At 37.6% G+C, this 15,834-nt stretch overlaps 1 protein-coding gene across 1 annotated transcript; it reads left to right on the plus strand.

The window, feature by feature from the left end:
* Window positions 1-1,948: 1,948 nt before the first annotated feature.
* nptx1l (neuronal pentraxin 1 like) lies at window positions 1,949-8,414 on the plus strand. The gene is made up of 5 exons (XM_052552121.1): window positions 1,949-2,487; window positions 3,012-3,219; window positions 4,873-5,117; window positions 5,303-5,482; window positions 7,141-8,414. Exons 1-5 carry the CDS (start codon window positions 2,047-2,049, stop codon window positions 7,360-7,362), a joined length of 1,296 nt encoding a protein of 431 aa, XP_052408081.1. The 5' UTR covers window positions 1,949-2,046; the 3' UTR covers window positions 7,363-8,414.
* The last annotated feature ends 7,420 nt before the right edge of the window (window positions 8,415-15,834 follow it).

Raw genomic sequence — 15,834 nt, forward strand, 5'->3', positions numbered from 1 at the left:
CATGACAACGATTGTAAATATGTAGCACTATAACCTCTTGGTTAACTGTAATTTACAGTTATATATGTGGTGAGCTATTATATTTAATTTAACATAAAAATACAGAAATCCTGTGAAACCTATATATATTTGGAAATATAATGCATTTAAATAATAATAATAATAATAATAATAATAATAATCAATAACCGAAAATAAAACAATGTTCTATTTAGTTTAACCAACGTTGGGTATGTTACTTACAAACTGTAGCCAAATTACATGACCAAAATTTTACGTATAAATGTAATCGATTACATTACACATTTACGGTTATATAATTGGATTACTTTTAGATTACTTTTAACCTAACTTTTTTACCAATGTGATTTAAGATAACCATATAACAATACAAAGATAAAGAACAATAATTTTAAATTAGTTTAAAATATATATTTTTGCAATTTTAAATAACAGCAATCAAAATAAAATACTTACTAAAATATTAAATATTTAATTTGTTCACCTGCATTACATGTGACCATTAACTAGTCAGAGAACCTTGAACATGCCATTTGTTTTCTATTATTGTTGTGTTTTACATAAAATTTGCATTATTTTAGAGTTATGTGCGTTTCCATAATACCCTTGGATCTTTGTAATAATGTGCACTAGCTATATGAGTTTATTAGATCTGATTCATGGAACAGCCAGTTTTGGTTCACTTTGAAGTCCACCATTATGCACTTTGGTGTTCACACTGCAACACTGAAATCAGCCAACAGTGTGATGTCAAGAGAGAAGTGCAATGTCACACAAGCATGGCCATTGTCAGACTAGTCTATAGCTGTTGCAAATAGATTTTACACCCATCTGCAGCAGGACATCCTCCAACTACTCAATGACAGAGCTGCTGGAACTGATGTTACCATCAGAGCATGTGTGCTGCAGTATAGAGGATCGATAATCAGATACTGCAATTATGCTTCATCACTAATTAAGCTGTTGTCTTCATGAGTCTTTTCAGACACCAATTTAGTGATGTGGACAAAGGAGACAGGAAATGTCAGCATAATGTTTCTAAATCAATACCGAAACATTATACAACCTGCTAATTCAATTCTGTAGACGCTCATGCTTATTATACTGTGTTAACCAGAGATGCTTTTTAAATGTTTTCAGTAAAAAGACTCAATGTTTATATCAGTGATATAAGATTTCCAGATCATATTTTATATAAACAATAAAAAGTAGATTGATTTTAATATATATATATATATATATATATATATATATATATATATATATATATATATATATATATATATATATATATTTTTTTTTTTTTTTTTTTTTTACAAAAATGCTTAATCTATTGGTTTTGCGAGAGACTGTTTTGCAGCTAATGCAACTCAGATGAATAATACATACGCTTTCTGTGGCAAAATAACAGTGCTTATTCTGATGAACAATTATTCTCTCTTTGTTTTTGTTTCAGATTTTACTTTTCCTTAGAGAACACTGGGTGCTTTCAGAAAGTAGTGTGCTCTGGTAACTTAACTCGCGTTGATGGTTCAAATGAATTTCCGGGAATCCCCCTTATCCCATAAATTATAAATGATATACTTAGTACATACAATGAACTGAATCTCAACAATATTTTACCATAAAATAAAGACCCAGGCTATATATTGCCTACGTTTATTAAACTACTTTTTCCTCTAAATTATAAAATAATTCAAACATTTTCCCCGCAAAGACGAAAATCTTCCAATAATTGTGTGGAATTTATTGAGCTTTTAGAAAACTGAAAATCCGTCCTTTGGGTTTAAAACTAGTTTTATTGACTTACTGGGCGTTTTTTCTGCTTTAATATCCCGGGGAGGGAGATCATGATCAGGCGCGTGATGCAGCTCACCGCCGCAGACGCGCTTGCTATATAAAGCCCGCGCGCACCACAACCAGATTACAACCAGCACAAGCTGTCAGAGACAGAGAGAGAGAGAGAGAGAGAAGGAGTGCTGCTGAAATCACTTGTCCAGAAGACACTTAGGAAACCAACACGCCATGGAGGCTGGGGCGAGAGGGATGCACTGGAAACTTTTGATACTTTCTTGTCTTTTGGCCGACGGGATGAGCCAGGACTTTGGACAGACGCAGTTCATTTGCACGTCCGTGCCCAAGGATATGGACATATGCGCCGCGACACTGCAGAACAGCGTGCCTGGGGAGGATCTCAAGAGCACGGTCATGCAACTGCGAGAGACGGTGCTGCAACAGAAGGAAACGATCATGAACCAGAAGGAAACCATCAGGGAACTGACTTCCAAGCTGACGAGGTGCGAAAGTCAGAGCGCGCCCGAGCCCGGAGACGCGAGGGCCGGGGGACGACGGAAGGAGACGGGCACCAAGAACACAATGGGAGATGTGTCGAGGGGTCCCACGGACACACTGGCCCAACTCTCACGGACTTTACAGTCACTCAAGCAGAGGCTGGAGAACCTGGAGGTATGTCTGTTCTCCTGGAGATGTTTCTTCCATGTCAATCGCGGTGGATTTTTGTTTTGTTTTTGAAAACGCGTTCAGCTTGACCAGTGCGGCGATCATCGCAACTTTAGTTTTTATTTTACAATACATCAGTTCACAGTATTTTAAGTAAAGCGGGGCTAAATGTTTGCGCAAAATCATCTTTTATAAGACGCATTAGCCTACTTGAGTCCCATATAAAAACCCATATAACTATAAGATTATATATATAAATAAATAAATAAATACATACATACATACATACATACATACATACATACATAAAAATAACTATTGAGAATCTTCAACACCATTGATTTGACCGCACTTATAGAATTAAATAACTTGATTTTAAATAATGATATGCTACTTAGATTATTTGAGTATGAAATCTATTTTTTATTTCTCCTAGCAGCAGGGCTTAAACAGTGACCGTAGCGTTTTTATTCTAAACTTAAACCGAGCGTTTCTCTCACAAATAGATGTTCACGTTGTTTCTTTCGCAGCAATTTAGCCGGAATAACAACTCCGTCCAGGCGAACAGCTTGAAGGATCTTCTGCAGAATAAAATCGACGACCTGGAGAAGCAGGTCTTGTCCCGTGTGAACGGTTTGGAGGAGGCAAAGCCCGGGCTGCGCAACGAGAGCGAGCAGCGCGGACGCGTCGAGTCCACTCTCACTTCACTGCACCAGAGAATAACCGATCTAGAGAAAGGTAACTATTCGCATTTCTGCTCCGCCTATCATGTTCATGTCATGTAGATGTATCGGGCGCTCTCCTGACCTGGTTTTCTACACGGGAAATATTCTCGGAGATGTCAGCGTGGATAATGCATTGCCGTCGTAGTGTCGCGCTGCCGTGTCGCAGGAGAGGAGGGGGTCCACACTCCACAGAGCTGCATTGCTTTGCATATCCAATTCCACCCAACCAGCTTTATAGCATTATCTACAGATGGGAACCTGAGAGTTTTGCAAGCGCATGAGATTTGTGAATTTTCATTCACGGGAATCACATTTTTCTCAGTCATTAAAATGCACAATATCCCACAGTCCTGTAGTATAAAAGGCATTAATAGGAAATGGTATTGCAGTATTTTCTCACCATAATTTCATCCCGAAGAAGTAAATATTACATAGTAAGATTTACTTCCTTCTGTGAAGTTCAGAGATACACTGCAGAATGTCTGTGCTGACCTTTTTCATCCAAATAGATACATAAGGCAATGTACATTGTCAGTCTCAAAAAAAAAAAAAAAATGGAAAGAAAGTGGATCATTCATTGTACTCCCACTCATCTGGTGCCATTTTATAAATATGTGTAATGAATGAATCCCAATTTCAAGTATTTGCTGAAAATCATCTGGAGCTCACAAAAGTGGTGTGCTTTTAATGATTAATTGATCAAAGCAATACAAATGGTTAATACAAATATAGAACTAATATGGAGCGTAATGCAGTTGAAATGAGGCAATGTCAGATCGAGCTGGAACGGAAAAGATCACGAGCCAAGTTGTCGAAAGCATGAGAGCACTTTAGATTAAGTGCTTCCAAGAAGTTCATGAGCATATCGTTTCCTGTGGCCGAGCTGCTATGTCAGCTTGAGTCCGATTGCGTGTGCTATTTAATGCGATTTAGAAAGGGGTTGCCCTAGTACACACTGAAAATCGCATTTTATCGGTGTCCTTATCTGTAAATGTTATACATTCAAAGCTGTTATACATTCAGACAGAGAGGGCTAATTAATTTCGACTTAGCATTAACTTTGATTGATTATAAATGAAGTTTTATTTCATGATATGCCATGTTTGAATGTGTACAAATACAAATTAGGTTTGAGAGGTACAGCACACGGTAAACATTTTATGCAATAACTTAAATTGCAGTCTAACATGCAAATGTCTTCCATGTTAGAGAGAATATTGGGTATGTATGGAATAAATTGAGGGTTAGTAAACTATATGACATTTTTTTGTTTGACTATTTCTTTATCTCAGTAATGATGCCCATTGATTGCTGTTTTTACTCCTTATTACTTGTTGCGGGCCTCAAGTAGAAATAAATAAGAGGAGGAAGGCTCCCTGGTGGAATAACAGCACTGGAGTGCTTGTCTTTCCCCAGGCAAAAAGAACCAAATAAATCAATAAATGCTTTTTTTTTTGTTTTTCATTCCCTAGAAATATACTTTAAACACACAATTCCTTATATTTTTTATTTCATTGTGATGAATTGGATAAATGTATGGACAGCAATAAAAATCTACTGAAAATATGTATAGAGATTTCAAAAATAAAAATTAAAAAATAAAAAATTAAAAAAATTAGAGGACCGATTATTTAAATATATTAATGTATTTATTCTTTAATAACAGGCCAAAAGGAAAACAGACCGCTGGATAAATTCCAGCTGACATTCCCTTTGAGGACCAACTACATGTATGCTAAAGTCAAGAAGAGCCTGCCAGAGATGTACGCCTTCACTGTGTGCATGTGGCTCAAATCCAACGCCTCTCCAGGAGTGGGGACGCCTTTCTCATATGCAGTCCCGGGACAGGCCAATGAACTGGTTCTTATTGAGTGGGGAAACAACCCAATGGAAATGCTTATCAACGATAAGGTACATTAACACTTTATAATCACCGCCCTGAACAATATTGAGAAAAACATTCATTTTCATTTGAGAAATTTAGAAATGCAAATTTTTCTTAATATTTAAATTAATAAATTCCTTTGTATTCCTTTAAAGGAGACCGACAGACAGATCTTTAGGTTTCTTCTGGTTTTTGCCCTCTTTTGATGTAGGTCGCTAAGCTGCCTTTCCTGATCAATGATGGGAAATGGCATCACATCTGTGTCACATGGACAACCCGAGATGGAGTGTGGGAAGCTTATCAGGATGGTGTAATGAGGGGTAATGGGGACAGTCTGGCCCCTTACCATCCAATCAAACCACAAGGGGTATTGATTCTGGGACAAGAGCAGGTATGCATCCTCTGTTCACCTTAATTCGCTCATCAATACTGGAAAGTGTGGCGTGGTATTCCAAGATGTTACATAAGGATGATTTAATGATGAGTGAAGAATACACGATGGCTCTGTTTCAAAACATAGTGAGCTGCCCACATAGCTGTATTTTAAGACATTGTAGGCTTTCTCTCAGGCAAAAGCTGGTCCAAAAGTTAGGACGCTTCACAGCTGCTTTGTAAAACACAGAGTTTTGGCTAAACTGAAAGGCAACATTGCATGTATCTTTTTTTCAGATAAAGCAATGCCATCATGTTATGGGTTGTTTTTTTATAGCCGAAAAATGGTATCTTGATATTTTGGATAACGAAAATTCTTAACATTGTGCTGGTGCCTTGGCTGGTTTAAATATGACACTAAAACCACCAGTAGGTGGCCGCAAGTCTCTGTCTTACTGAATCATTCATTCAAATGATTCGTTCAAAACAGCTGATTCATTTACAAATGACGCAATCACCTGTCTTAACAACTGGATCATTGAATCATTGGCTCAAACGATTTGTTCAAAAACAGATTAATTCAGGAATGAAACACTGCAGTGTTTCCCTGAGATGCACAAATGTCCGGTTTCAGCTTTGTTTGGAAACATTTTCATTACACAAACAGGAAAAAAAAAACTCACTCAGTATATCACTAAATAACTTAATGTTTGTTGAACTGATTTATAAAATTAATGATGCATTTGCAATCACATTCATATGCTGATGTTCGGGAAATTGTACCCTTGCTTTTGTGATATTACTAAATCTGTACAGGAATGTTTTTACTTTCATAAATGTAATTCTTAATACAAACAGGTTTTATCAAGCAGTGAACGCTTTTGGACTCTGAAGACAAGCTTTTGTTATTTTAATTTTTTTTATTTTTTTGCATATACATAATAATATTAGCTCACACATCATTAAAACAACAATTACGATATAATCTTAGACAATAAGTATCGTACACCCCGATTATCATTTTCTTGTATGCTTATTAGTGGAGCAAACTATTATTTAGCTTTTAGTACTACAATTCTATAGAAATTAATTTATATATTCCCATATTTTCACATTTGAGGTTAGATTTTATTTAGAATGCTGCTCTAAGGTGTGGTCAATAATGCGAAAAAACTGTGAAGTTTCACATTTAGGCACAAAAGGCCCAATATCTATTGTCAATAGTGGTGTAATGCATAAAGCACAGCTCACATAGAAGTCACTTTCAGATTTAACAGTATCCTGTTGGTCAAAACGGTGGTTCTGTGAGGGGGAAATCATTTCCCCGATCTGAAATTTCAAGTGAATTCCTACTGATCACACCCACAAAACATTGCAGAACAATGGCAATGTCACCACACCTTAAGAAGGCAACTAAAGGTTTATTAACAGAACCAATTATAAGAAGATATCACTCAAAAGAGTCCATTCCATAACACTCTATAAAACAACCAGTGGGCAAGATTTTGTCCCACTTGAAATGCAGAGACCTTCAAAGACGCCTGTAGGGATGAAAAGCACATATGAATCATTTATGGGCAGATTAGCTTCAAAGGTTAACAGGGACCAATCATATGTCTTTGAAGCCATTCACCATTTATTTTATCAGCATCTGAAATAAATGTTATCCACCTGCAGGATACTCTCGGTGGAGGGTTTGATGCCACTCAAGCGTTTGTCGGTGACATGGCGAATTTCAACATCTGGGACCGAAAGCTGTCTGTGGGAGAGATTTATAACCTGGCCACATGCAGCAGCAAAGCACAAGTGGGGAACGTCTTCTCTTGGTTGGAAACCAGCATTGAGGTCTACGGAGGAGCTTCGAAATGGACATTTGAGGCCTGTCGCCAACTGAACTAAAAGAGCACAGAAATCTCCCAGCTGATGAGAGATACGAGTTTCCAGGTGTCTGTTACAAAATCATTCATCCCTAAAGAACATTTTCAATCAAGAAAAAGCATAGACATCAAAGTCAATGGGAATTTTCTAGATATTTCAATATTTCTTGTCTCTTAACACCTAAAATGATCACGTTTTTGTCATGTATTTCTGGATCTTGAAGGCATGTGCTGATGTTGGTCTTAGCTTGAAGGCACAGTGGTTCTGCTCTTCTCTGGTTGTCTGTTGGGCAAGCAACGCCTTACCGGAAAACCACTTAACACAATATGGCTCGGACTTCCATCTTTACATCCTGGATCATTTGACCTCTTCCTTCGAACAGGAAGCCATGTAGTCTCGCAGTAGATTTCTGAACCACTTAAGTTACTGTTCCCCATCAGGATTATTAGATAGATCTACCCACTGCCTGGGATACTCACTGTGAACTTCGGATGTAGAATGTAAAACGAGCAAAGCTGAGTGTGTTTTTTTTTTTTTTTTTAATCATGCTTTTCTTCTGTCTTATCACCTCTTGCTTCAAGCATTATTGTTTGTTCTTTTTTGTTGGTGTGTCTGTGTATGTGTGCGTGTGTGTGGGTTTGTAAAAATAACTTGATAATTGCCAACATATTTCAAGCCTGGGTGCCTTGGGCTGTTGAAAAGATCAGATCTCAACACATTTGTCATTATTTGCAGTGTACTTCTATTTATCTCTTTCTTTCCTTGTGTAACTACTGATGCGTTATGTTGATTACGCCTCGTAACAGTTGAAACGGTTTGCGAGAATAGGCTGATAATTTAAAGTTGCTTTAATCGTGGCGTGTTCGGCAGGTGTTTGTATTTTTCAAGGAATGTTACATGTACAGAAAACAGCATGAACATCTAAATGCTGCAACAGCATCAAAGAAAAACTGCTTTTATTAGCTCATTTTGGGTTGAGATTTTATACTGTATTGTTATATGCTCAAAGCATGGCAGCACTGAAAGATGAAAAAAAGTCTAAATTTTGTAATAAAATTGTTATATCAAAAATAGCAAGTGTGATGGTGCTTTTAAATGATTGTTCTGCAATGAAAAAATACATGTTTTGTACAAATGTGTACAGACAAAACACACTACTCTTCAAAAGTTTGAGCTCAATAAGATGCCATTCTGATATATTTTATACTCAAAAGCATCAAAAATACATCATTGCACAACTGTTTCCAACATTGATAATAATAAGACATGTTTGTCGTCCAGCAAATCAACATGTTGGATGAAGACTGTGACACAGAAGACTGGAGTAATGATGAATTTTTTTTTTTATAAAATCAGCTGTGCCGTGACAGAATAAATAACATTTTAAATTATATTCACTTTTTTTTTTTTTTTTTTTTTTTTTTTTTTTATACAATATTACTATTTTTATTTTATTTTTGATCAAATATAATGGAGTTGAAAATAAAACAACAACCTACCATTTTCTACATTTTGTGGTCACTGCTTAGTATTTTAACATTATTAACAGTAACCATTTTTTAGGCATATTGCATAAGTTAAGTCTATTCTGATGTAAAGTATGACCAACTGAAATTAGATATTTGAAAAAGAACACTGATCAAAATAAGAGAACACTTTCAGATACCTCCCAGTTATTGGTGTAACACTTGCACCTCATGCTAATTTCCTTAATTATCTAACAAACTCTATTTAACTGGCAACCTAACTCTTCAGTTTTCAGTGACTTTGAAAGATGGTGAATCATTAATAAATTAACATAAATTAACTGAAACCCTCTGACAGCAGGTTGTCCAGATGAACTCCAATAGCAGCCATAGCAAGGAAAGTTGGTCATTCTAAGCGATGCCAAATCTGAGATTTCTAGAATCCTGCATATTTACAATGTCACTAAATCATTTAAGTCCCCCCAAAAGACTGGTGATCCACAAAAGAGATATGTGTGAGAGAACAGGATAATGCGGAGAATCTCAATGGGAAATCAGTTCAACACTGCAGCTGGAATTACCAGTTCACCGCTGGTCAGGTTAAACCTCTCATAAGGAGAAAGAATAAAAAGGCTAACCTAGGAGTATTTTGTGTGGAGAGAGAAGAACTGATCCAAAGTTTACATCCGTGATGAAAGCAAGTTTAATTTATTTTGGTCCAATATGAAACATTATATTTAGCGTCAAGCTAGGGAAAAACTGAACCCAAAGTGTGTAAAGAAGTCACTGAAAGGTGGATGAGGAAGTGTGTACAAAAGTGGTACACCATGACTCTTGAAAGTTGCATGGTATATCTGACCGGAGTGAGTTTTTGTTCTAAATATGCATCAGACAGCCAGTAAACAATCTGTGTAAGTCTGTAGGAGTATATTCTCTGAGGCTAGGAGACTATTGTACTGGTAACATTTGATTTCCCAGATTTTTCGCTACATTTGTCCAGCAATCTATGACTCAATGCAAGCGCTTCTGGCTGCGCAGACTTTATAACATTCACTGGTGCATTCAGAAATCTGCCAGACACAATTCATAACGCAACGCAAGTGGCACTGCCGCATCTTACAATGTAATTTAAACCAGATATTGTGTTCTGGTTTCTCATAAAGTTTCCAGCCAACTGGGGAAAAACGAACTTTTGAACGCAATTGGCACTAACATTACATTCTGTTGAATGCCCAAGCATTTTGTCCCAGACCTAATAATTTAAATCACAACCCTATAGCAACTAATAATATAATAACCAAGTAATAAGAACACGGTTGAGCTCATCATTCAGTGATTCAGTTCCAGAACATACATATACAAGCAGCACAGAATATATACATGCTACACATTCATATTAAAGTTTTTGATTGATACTTTTATTCATTTTATTCATTATTTTCACTGCTATTATCCAGAACAACACTGTTGCTGAAGATGACTGTACTGCTGATTTATAATTATTTATTATTATTTTATCTGAATTCAGGACTCATTCTTTTAGTAATTTAATGATCTTTCAGCTCAAACCTCTGTAAAGGCACACCTGAAACCCAATCTTCCGTTTAACAAAGAAGGTACATTTTCATTCCTTGGTTTGCAACATGTTGTAACTCCAAGTCAAATGATGTTTTTATTCAGTAATATATTAATTGCAAAACGAAGGCGATTCCACATATATGTTTGCCAAGAAACTGAAGATTACAAAGATGTCCACTACTGCTCTTATAAAAGAAGGCACATTTTAACAAAGACCCAGAACCGCTCAAGCAGAGACATACAAAAGATCGCCAGGATGTTGGACATAAAGAAAATGTTAAAATAGCTGAAACTGGAAAATAAAATAAAAGCAAAAGCACAAACACTGGATGGTGGGTGACTGACAAGAGTACCCTGTGCAAATGAGTTTGAAGGGTTAAATCAAGGAAGAGCGTGCATGTGAAACATATAACAAATCTAAGGATAATTGATGCTTTCTGTCAAGCATGAATGAAGTGTAATTCTATGGGGCTGCTTTGGTGCTGTTGAGCTTGGAGATTGATGCAGAGTGCAAGGAACAAAAATACCATTCTATTATACCATGTCATGCCATCCCCTGTGGTCAGCACTTGATTGGTTCAAATTTCATCATGCAGCACTATGAAGATCTGAAGATACTTCTGAGCTATGCAAAACCTATTTGGGGAAGAAACAGGGAGCTAGAGTACTGTCTTTGATGGACTTGCCTGCACTATTGCCTGATTTAAACCACACTGAGCTCCTGTGGGATGTGCTTAAGTGTAAGGTCAGAGAAAAAATGCCCTACAAGCCGCTCGCACCTCTGGGAAGTGCTACAGAAGGCGTGGGATGAAATCTTCCCTCAAACACTTACAGCTAGAATATTTTCTGAAAGCAGTAATAGCTGCAAATGGAAAATTCAAGGAATAGAACAAACTATAGAATTTGTCTATCTATCAACATGCCAGTTTCCATCTAAACATTTTATCTAATCCAAAGCTTTTGAATGGCAGTGCATATCGTGATGATCTAAATAACAGTAGCAGAGCCATTACTGGACATATTGTGTTTCCTACACCCGATCCTTAAATGTACGCCCTTCCCCCAACATACACATCTCCCAGCATCCTTTATATTCACAAGTGTATTGCTTGGATAGATGCATCGCCACCTTGAGAGGACCTCAAACCAGACCATTACTGCTCTTTGTGCTTCCCTCTAAGATCTGCCACTGAATAATATTCAAAGTATTGAATTCAAATATCCATACAGCAGCAACTGCACATCCAACTCAAACTCGTGCAAAAACACAAGAAACACATAAGAACCTATGTGTGTGGTGTAAGCAGATTGGCCTAAAGCTTAGGAAGGGGGACATACAAATTAGCTTCAAATTTGTCAAAACAAAACAGTTACAAATTGGCTAAATTGTTACATCTTGTTTGGAGACATCTAGCCTGATTAAGTCAGGTTTTTTTTTTACAAGGGGAGTTGATTTGGATGAAATACCATTGAAATAAACTAAGTTAACAAGACTTGTTATGCAAAGGCTGTTTCAAAATGTAAAGGCCTTGATACACCAAGCCGTTCAGACCAACGTTGTCATCTTACATTGTATGTTGTGTTCACACAACAGTGGCACTAGTCAGAACCTGACACTGGCTTTTTAGTGTGATTGAATATGTTGAATCACTCTGTGATTTCCCAAACTCATTGCTATCTAACTATGATTGCAAGTTTCATTGACCTTTGTTGGTACAATGGAACCAGGGGAAACACACCCCTGATTGACTGTTTATCTTCTAAAACAAGTGCAAATTTCAACACGTTCTATTGACTCTTGGTCAGGACCCCTTGGCGTCGCTTTTGGACACTCAAGGTACCCTTTAGCATGATCTTTCGACATGCAGAGTCCTTCATTGTTTTCAGTTGTCTTAAAGAGGTCATATAATGCGATTTAAAATTTTCCTTTCTCTTCGGAATGTTACAAGCTCTTGGTGCATGAAGAAGATCGGTAAAGTTGGAAAGACTAAAGTCTCAAATCCAAAGAGATATACTTTATAAAAGACTCTGCCACGCCCCCCTAAAACGGCTCATTCAAACACGGCCCCACATGACTATACACTATGTGGAAATATTTGCGTAATGCCGCCCACATTTTCATGCAGAGAAAGAAGGCGTGGTTTCAGTAGCAGCAGTTAGTGTTGAAGCAGCCATGTCAGGGAGATACTGTGTGTATCTAGGTGAAAATACTTTATTTGGCCTTCCAAAAGTAGATGCATTAAGGGATCTTTAAAGTCCCTTTCACATTGCACGTCGGACCCGGAAAACTCCCTGAACATTGATTGCCAAGTCACTTTCTGTGTGAAAGCAAACACATCCCGGGAATTGATCCCAGTTCGGGGACCTAGTGACATTGCCAGGTTCAGTCACGGAACGAGCGCTGTGTGAACAAAAGCCAGAACTAATGCCGTAAAAGAGGTGTCGTGGTGACATTATCACGCGACTCTTTTACCGGGTGTTTTGAAGGCAAATCAAATATGTGCAAACTGTAATGAAGCAGAGATCAGTTAGTTCCCCACTTTCTGCGCTGATGCTGAGATTGTTCGCCAGCTTCAGTGAACGTTAACATGACTAGCGTTTTCGACTCGTACATTATACATCACACCCTGATGTCACATGTCTTTACGGGACCTTTATGGGCTGTGTAATCACTGGGTAATCACTGGCAGTATGAAAGTGCAAAATCTAGTGACCCGGGAACAATTACCAGGATACATTTCCCGTGTATTTTCCAGAATTGCAGTGTAAAAGGGGCTTAAGATTACTTACAAAAGAACAGCAACACATTTTATGGACGTTTTGTAAACCTAGGAGAGGAGGTAATTCTGACTTTGCTGTGACAATCTGGCGTTTCTGAATCAGCTACTGTAAGTTTGTTCTGTTATTATTTTAAGTATTTGCTATTGACTGTTCAAATGCAGAGTTTTGTGCAACTTGTGTGTGCCCACATGTGCACATGTGTCTCTGTGTGTGTGTGTTTGAGAGAGAGAGAGTGAGAGACACGCTCACATCAGTGGAGTTAGAGGTCTTAAACGTCTGTGGCTGGTGTACTGCAAACACATACGAGCTTCATCACTGTGTCTGTCTCTGACTCTGTTCCCATTTTAGGGATTAAACTGATAGTAAAACTAAGGACATTATTAACTGTCTTTACATTTATTTAGAAAGATGAATCTCACGATTATGAAAGTGAAAAAAAGTCGTGACGTGCTAAATATGGTAACCCATACTCGGAATTGGTGCTCCGCATTTATCCCATCCAAGTGCACACACAGAGCAAGGAGAAGTGAACACACCATGAACACACACCTGGAGCAGTGGGAGGCTATATATCCAGCGCCTGGGGAGCAACTGGGGGCTCAGTGCCTCGCTCAATGGCACTTCAGCCATGGGTGTTGAGGGTGGAAGAGAGCTCTGTTCATTGACTCCCATTATGGAAAGGGGTGTTACATTTCCGACTAGTGCTTACAGTGTTCGGCCAATCACAATGCACTGGGTCACTTGGCCAATCAGAGCAAACTGTGCTTGTCGGGAGGAGGTCTTTGTAGGAATGACGTGTTTGAGAGAGTAGGGGCATAGAAGACCTACAATAATGTAGAGTATAAAAAAAAATGTTTTTTGAACATTAATGCATGTCAACAAAATAATGATCTTTAAAAAAACATCATATGACCCCTTAATTTAATGGTTTGCATACATTTGTAAAAAAAAAGAAATTGAAATCATTTTATATAAACGTATTTTTTAATTGGTGCACCTAACCCATTGACTGTAGTCTTTGTGTGGTCAAGCGTGACTTTTTAGCCCAGACACGTAGACAGCAACTAGACCTACTGCTAATTATTTTATGTTCTTTTTGGTGTATTACAGCAATGTCTCCTTTGGGTCAAATTCTAAATGTATCCCATATAGCATTGTGAAAACTCTCTAAAACTCCCCACCCAAGATGGCAGATGAAGTAAGAAAAAAAAAATTATATAATCCAATTTTTCGATTTACCCAATTTTCTGTGTGGATGTTAAAGTACCACATTGTTAGCTTTGCAACATGCTAATGAAAAATTACATCATAGTACTACAGCATGGATCCTTGCATAAAAATACTAATCATTTTCTTGAAAGTAAATGATTAAGCAATGATATACTTATAGAAACCACAGATGAGTGTGACTACAAAATTTCAAAAACACTGTACGAAGAACTTCACTACACCCAAAACATTATTTGGAGTTGCTGCCGTATAGAGTAATTTATGAGGTTCCATGCTGCTTAGGATGCTCTCTTTGAAAAAGGCGCCTACTAGATTATGGAACAAAGCTTGTATTTTCTCCAAACCTTTACATCTTGCAGTCGATTTCTCCTCTGCAGGGTGGATTGTAATGAATCTGCAGTGGATGCTACAAGCTGGAGGCAACGTGCACAACAAAAGTACGTGAGACCCTAGAATATCTAATCTTTTTCAACAGAACCTCAAGTTTCACGAGCATATAAACCATGCAGCCATGCAGCAGCAAACTCACATGCCCCTGTGCTGGCTTGCAAGATCAACAGCTGCTTGTTAAGACATGCATGGAAAACCTTTATCCAACTTCCAAACCTTGACACCATCTTGCATATTAAAGAGGACCTTCCTAGAAAAGCATGCACACAGCTGCCCATTTTTCCCCCAGCTGATCCAGGGGCCTGTGCAGGCTGTGCAAAGACTGGTTGAACTATGATGGGATGTAAATTTCTTTCTCCCTTTGCAACGACTGGACCTGATTAGAATTCCTAATGGCCTGCATATCCCCTGGCTGCCCTCCCAATGGTGACCCATGAAAAATGCATGATTAGTATAAGTAAACAGTAACATCTTCAAGTGGGTCAGTAGAATGGCTCCAAATGGATGGAGGAAACTGTCATGGTTTCTTTGATATTGAGCCTGATCCATATAGACATATCCACACAGATGACCTTTCTGGGTCAAGAGTGACGATAATGAAGGGGACAGATGATATTTCAGTCAATGAAAGAAAACTTCAAACATGTGGGAGGACAATACATCTATATTTATTAGGAAAGTGAGGGTATATCAGTGCGTCACAATGAATCATTTGTTCCTTGATGAACCTTTTCATCCACAGCTTTATCAGTGTCCCGATTCCCCATGAGAACAGCTTGAAGGAAGCAGTGAATTTCCCAGAGGAGTTACAGAAAGGTTATTTGAAATCGTTTCTACTCTCCACAAATCATTACAGATAATTTAGTCACATAATGTGGACCCAGTTCAGATTTTAGAGTTTATTAACTGTGGAAACTCATGAAAGCTGGTTTACACTGATTAAGGATTTTTTTTTTTTTTTTAGAGCGACATGTTTTATAAGTCCTGTATGAAGATTATTCTTACAGAAGATGGTGTTGATCTTTTAGAGGTTTATGGAATAAATAAA

The sequence above is a fragment of the Carassius gibelio genome, chromosome B3, assembly GCF_023724105.1.
Source record: "Carassius gibelio isolate Cgi1373 ecotype wild population from Czech Republic chromosome B3, carGib1.2-hapl.c, whole genome shotgun sequence".
In the NCBI taxonomy this organism is placed as follows: Eukaryota; Metazoa; Chordata; class Actinopteri; order Cypriniformes; family Cyprinidae; genus Carassius; species Carassius gibelio.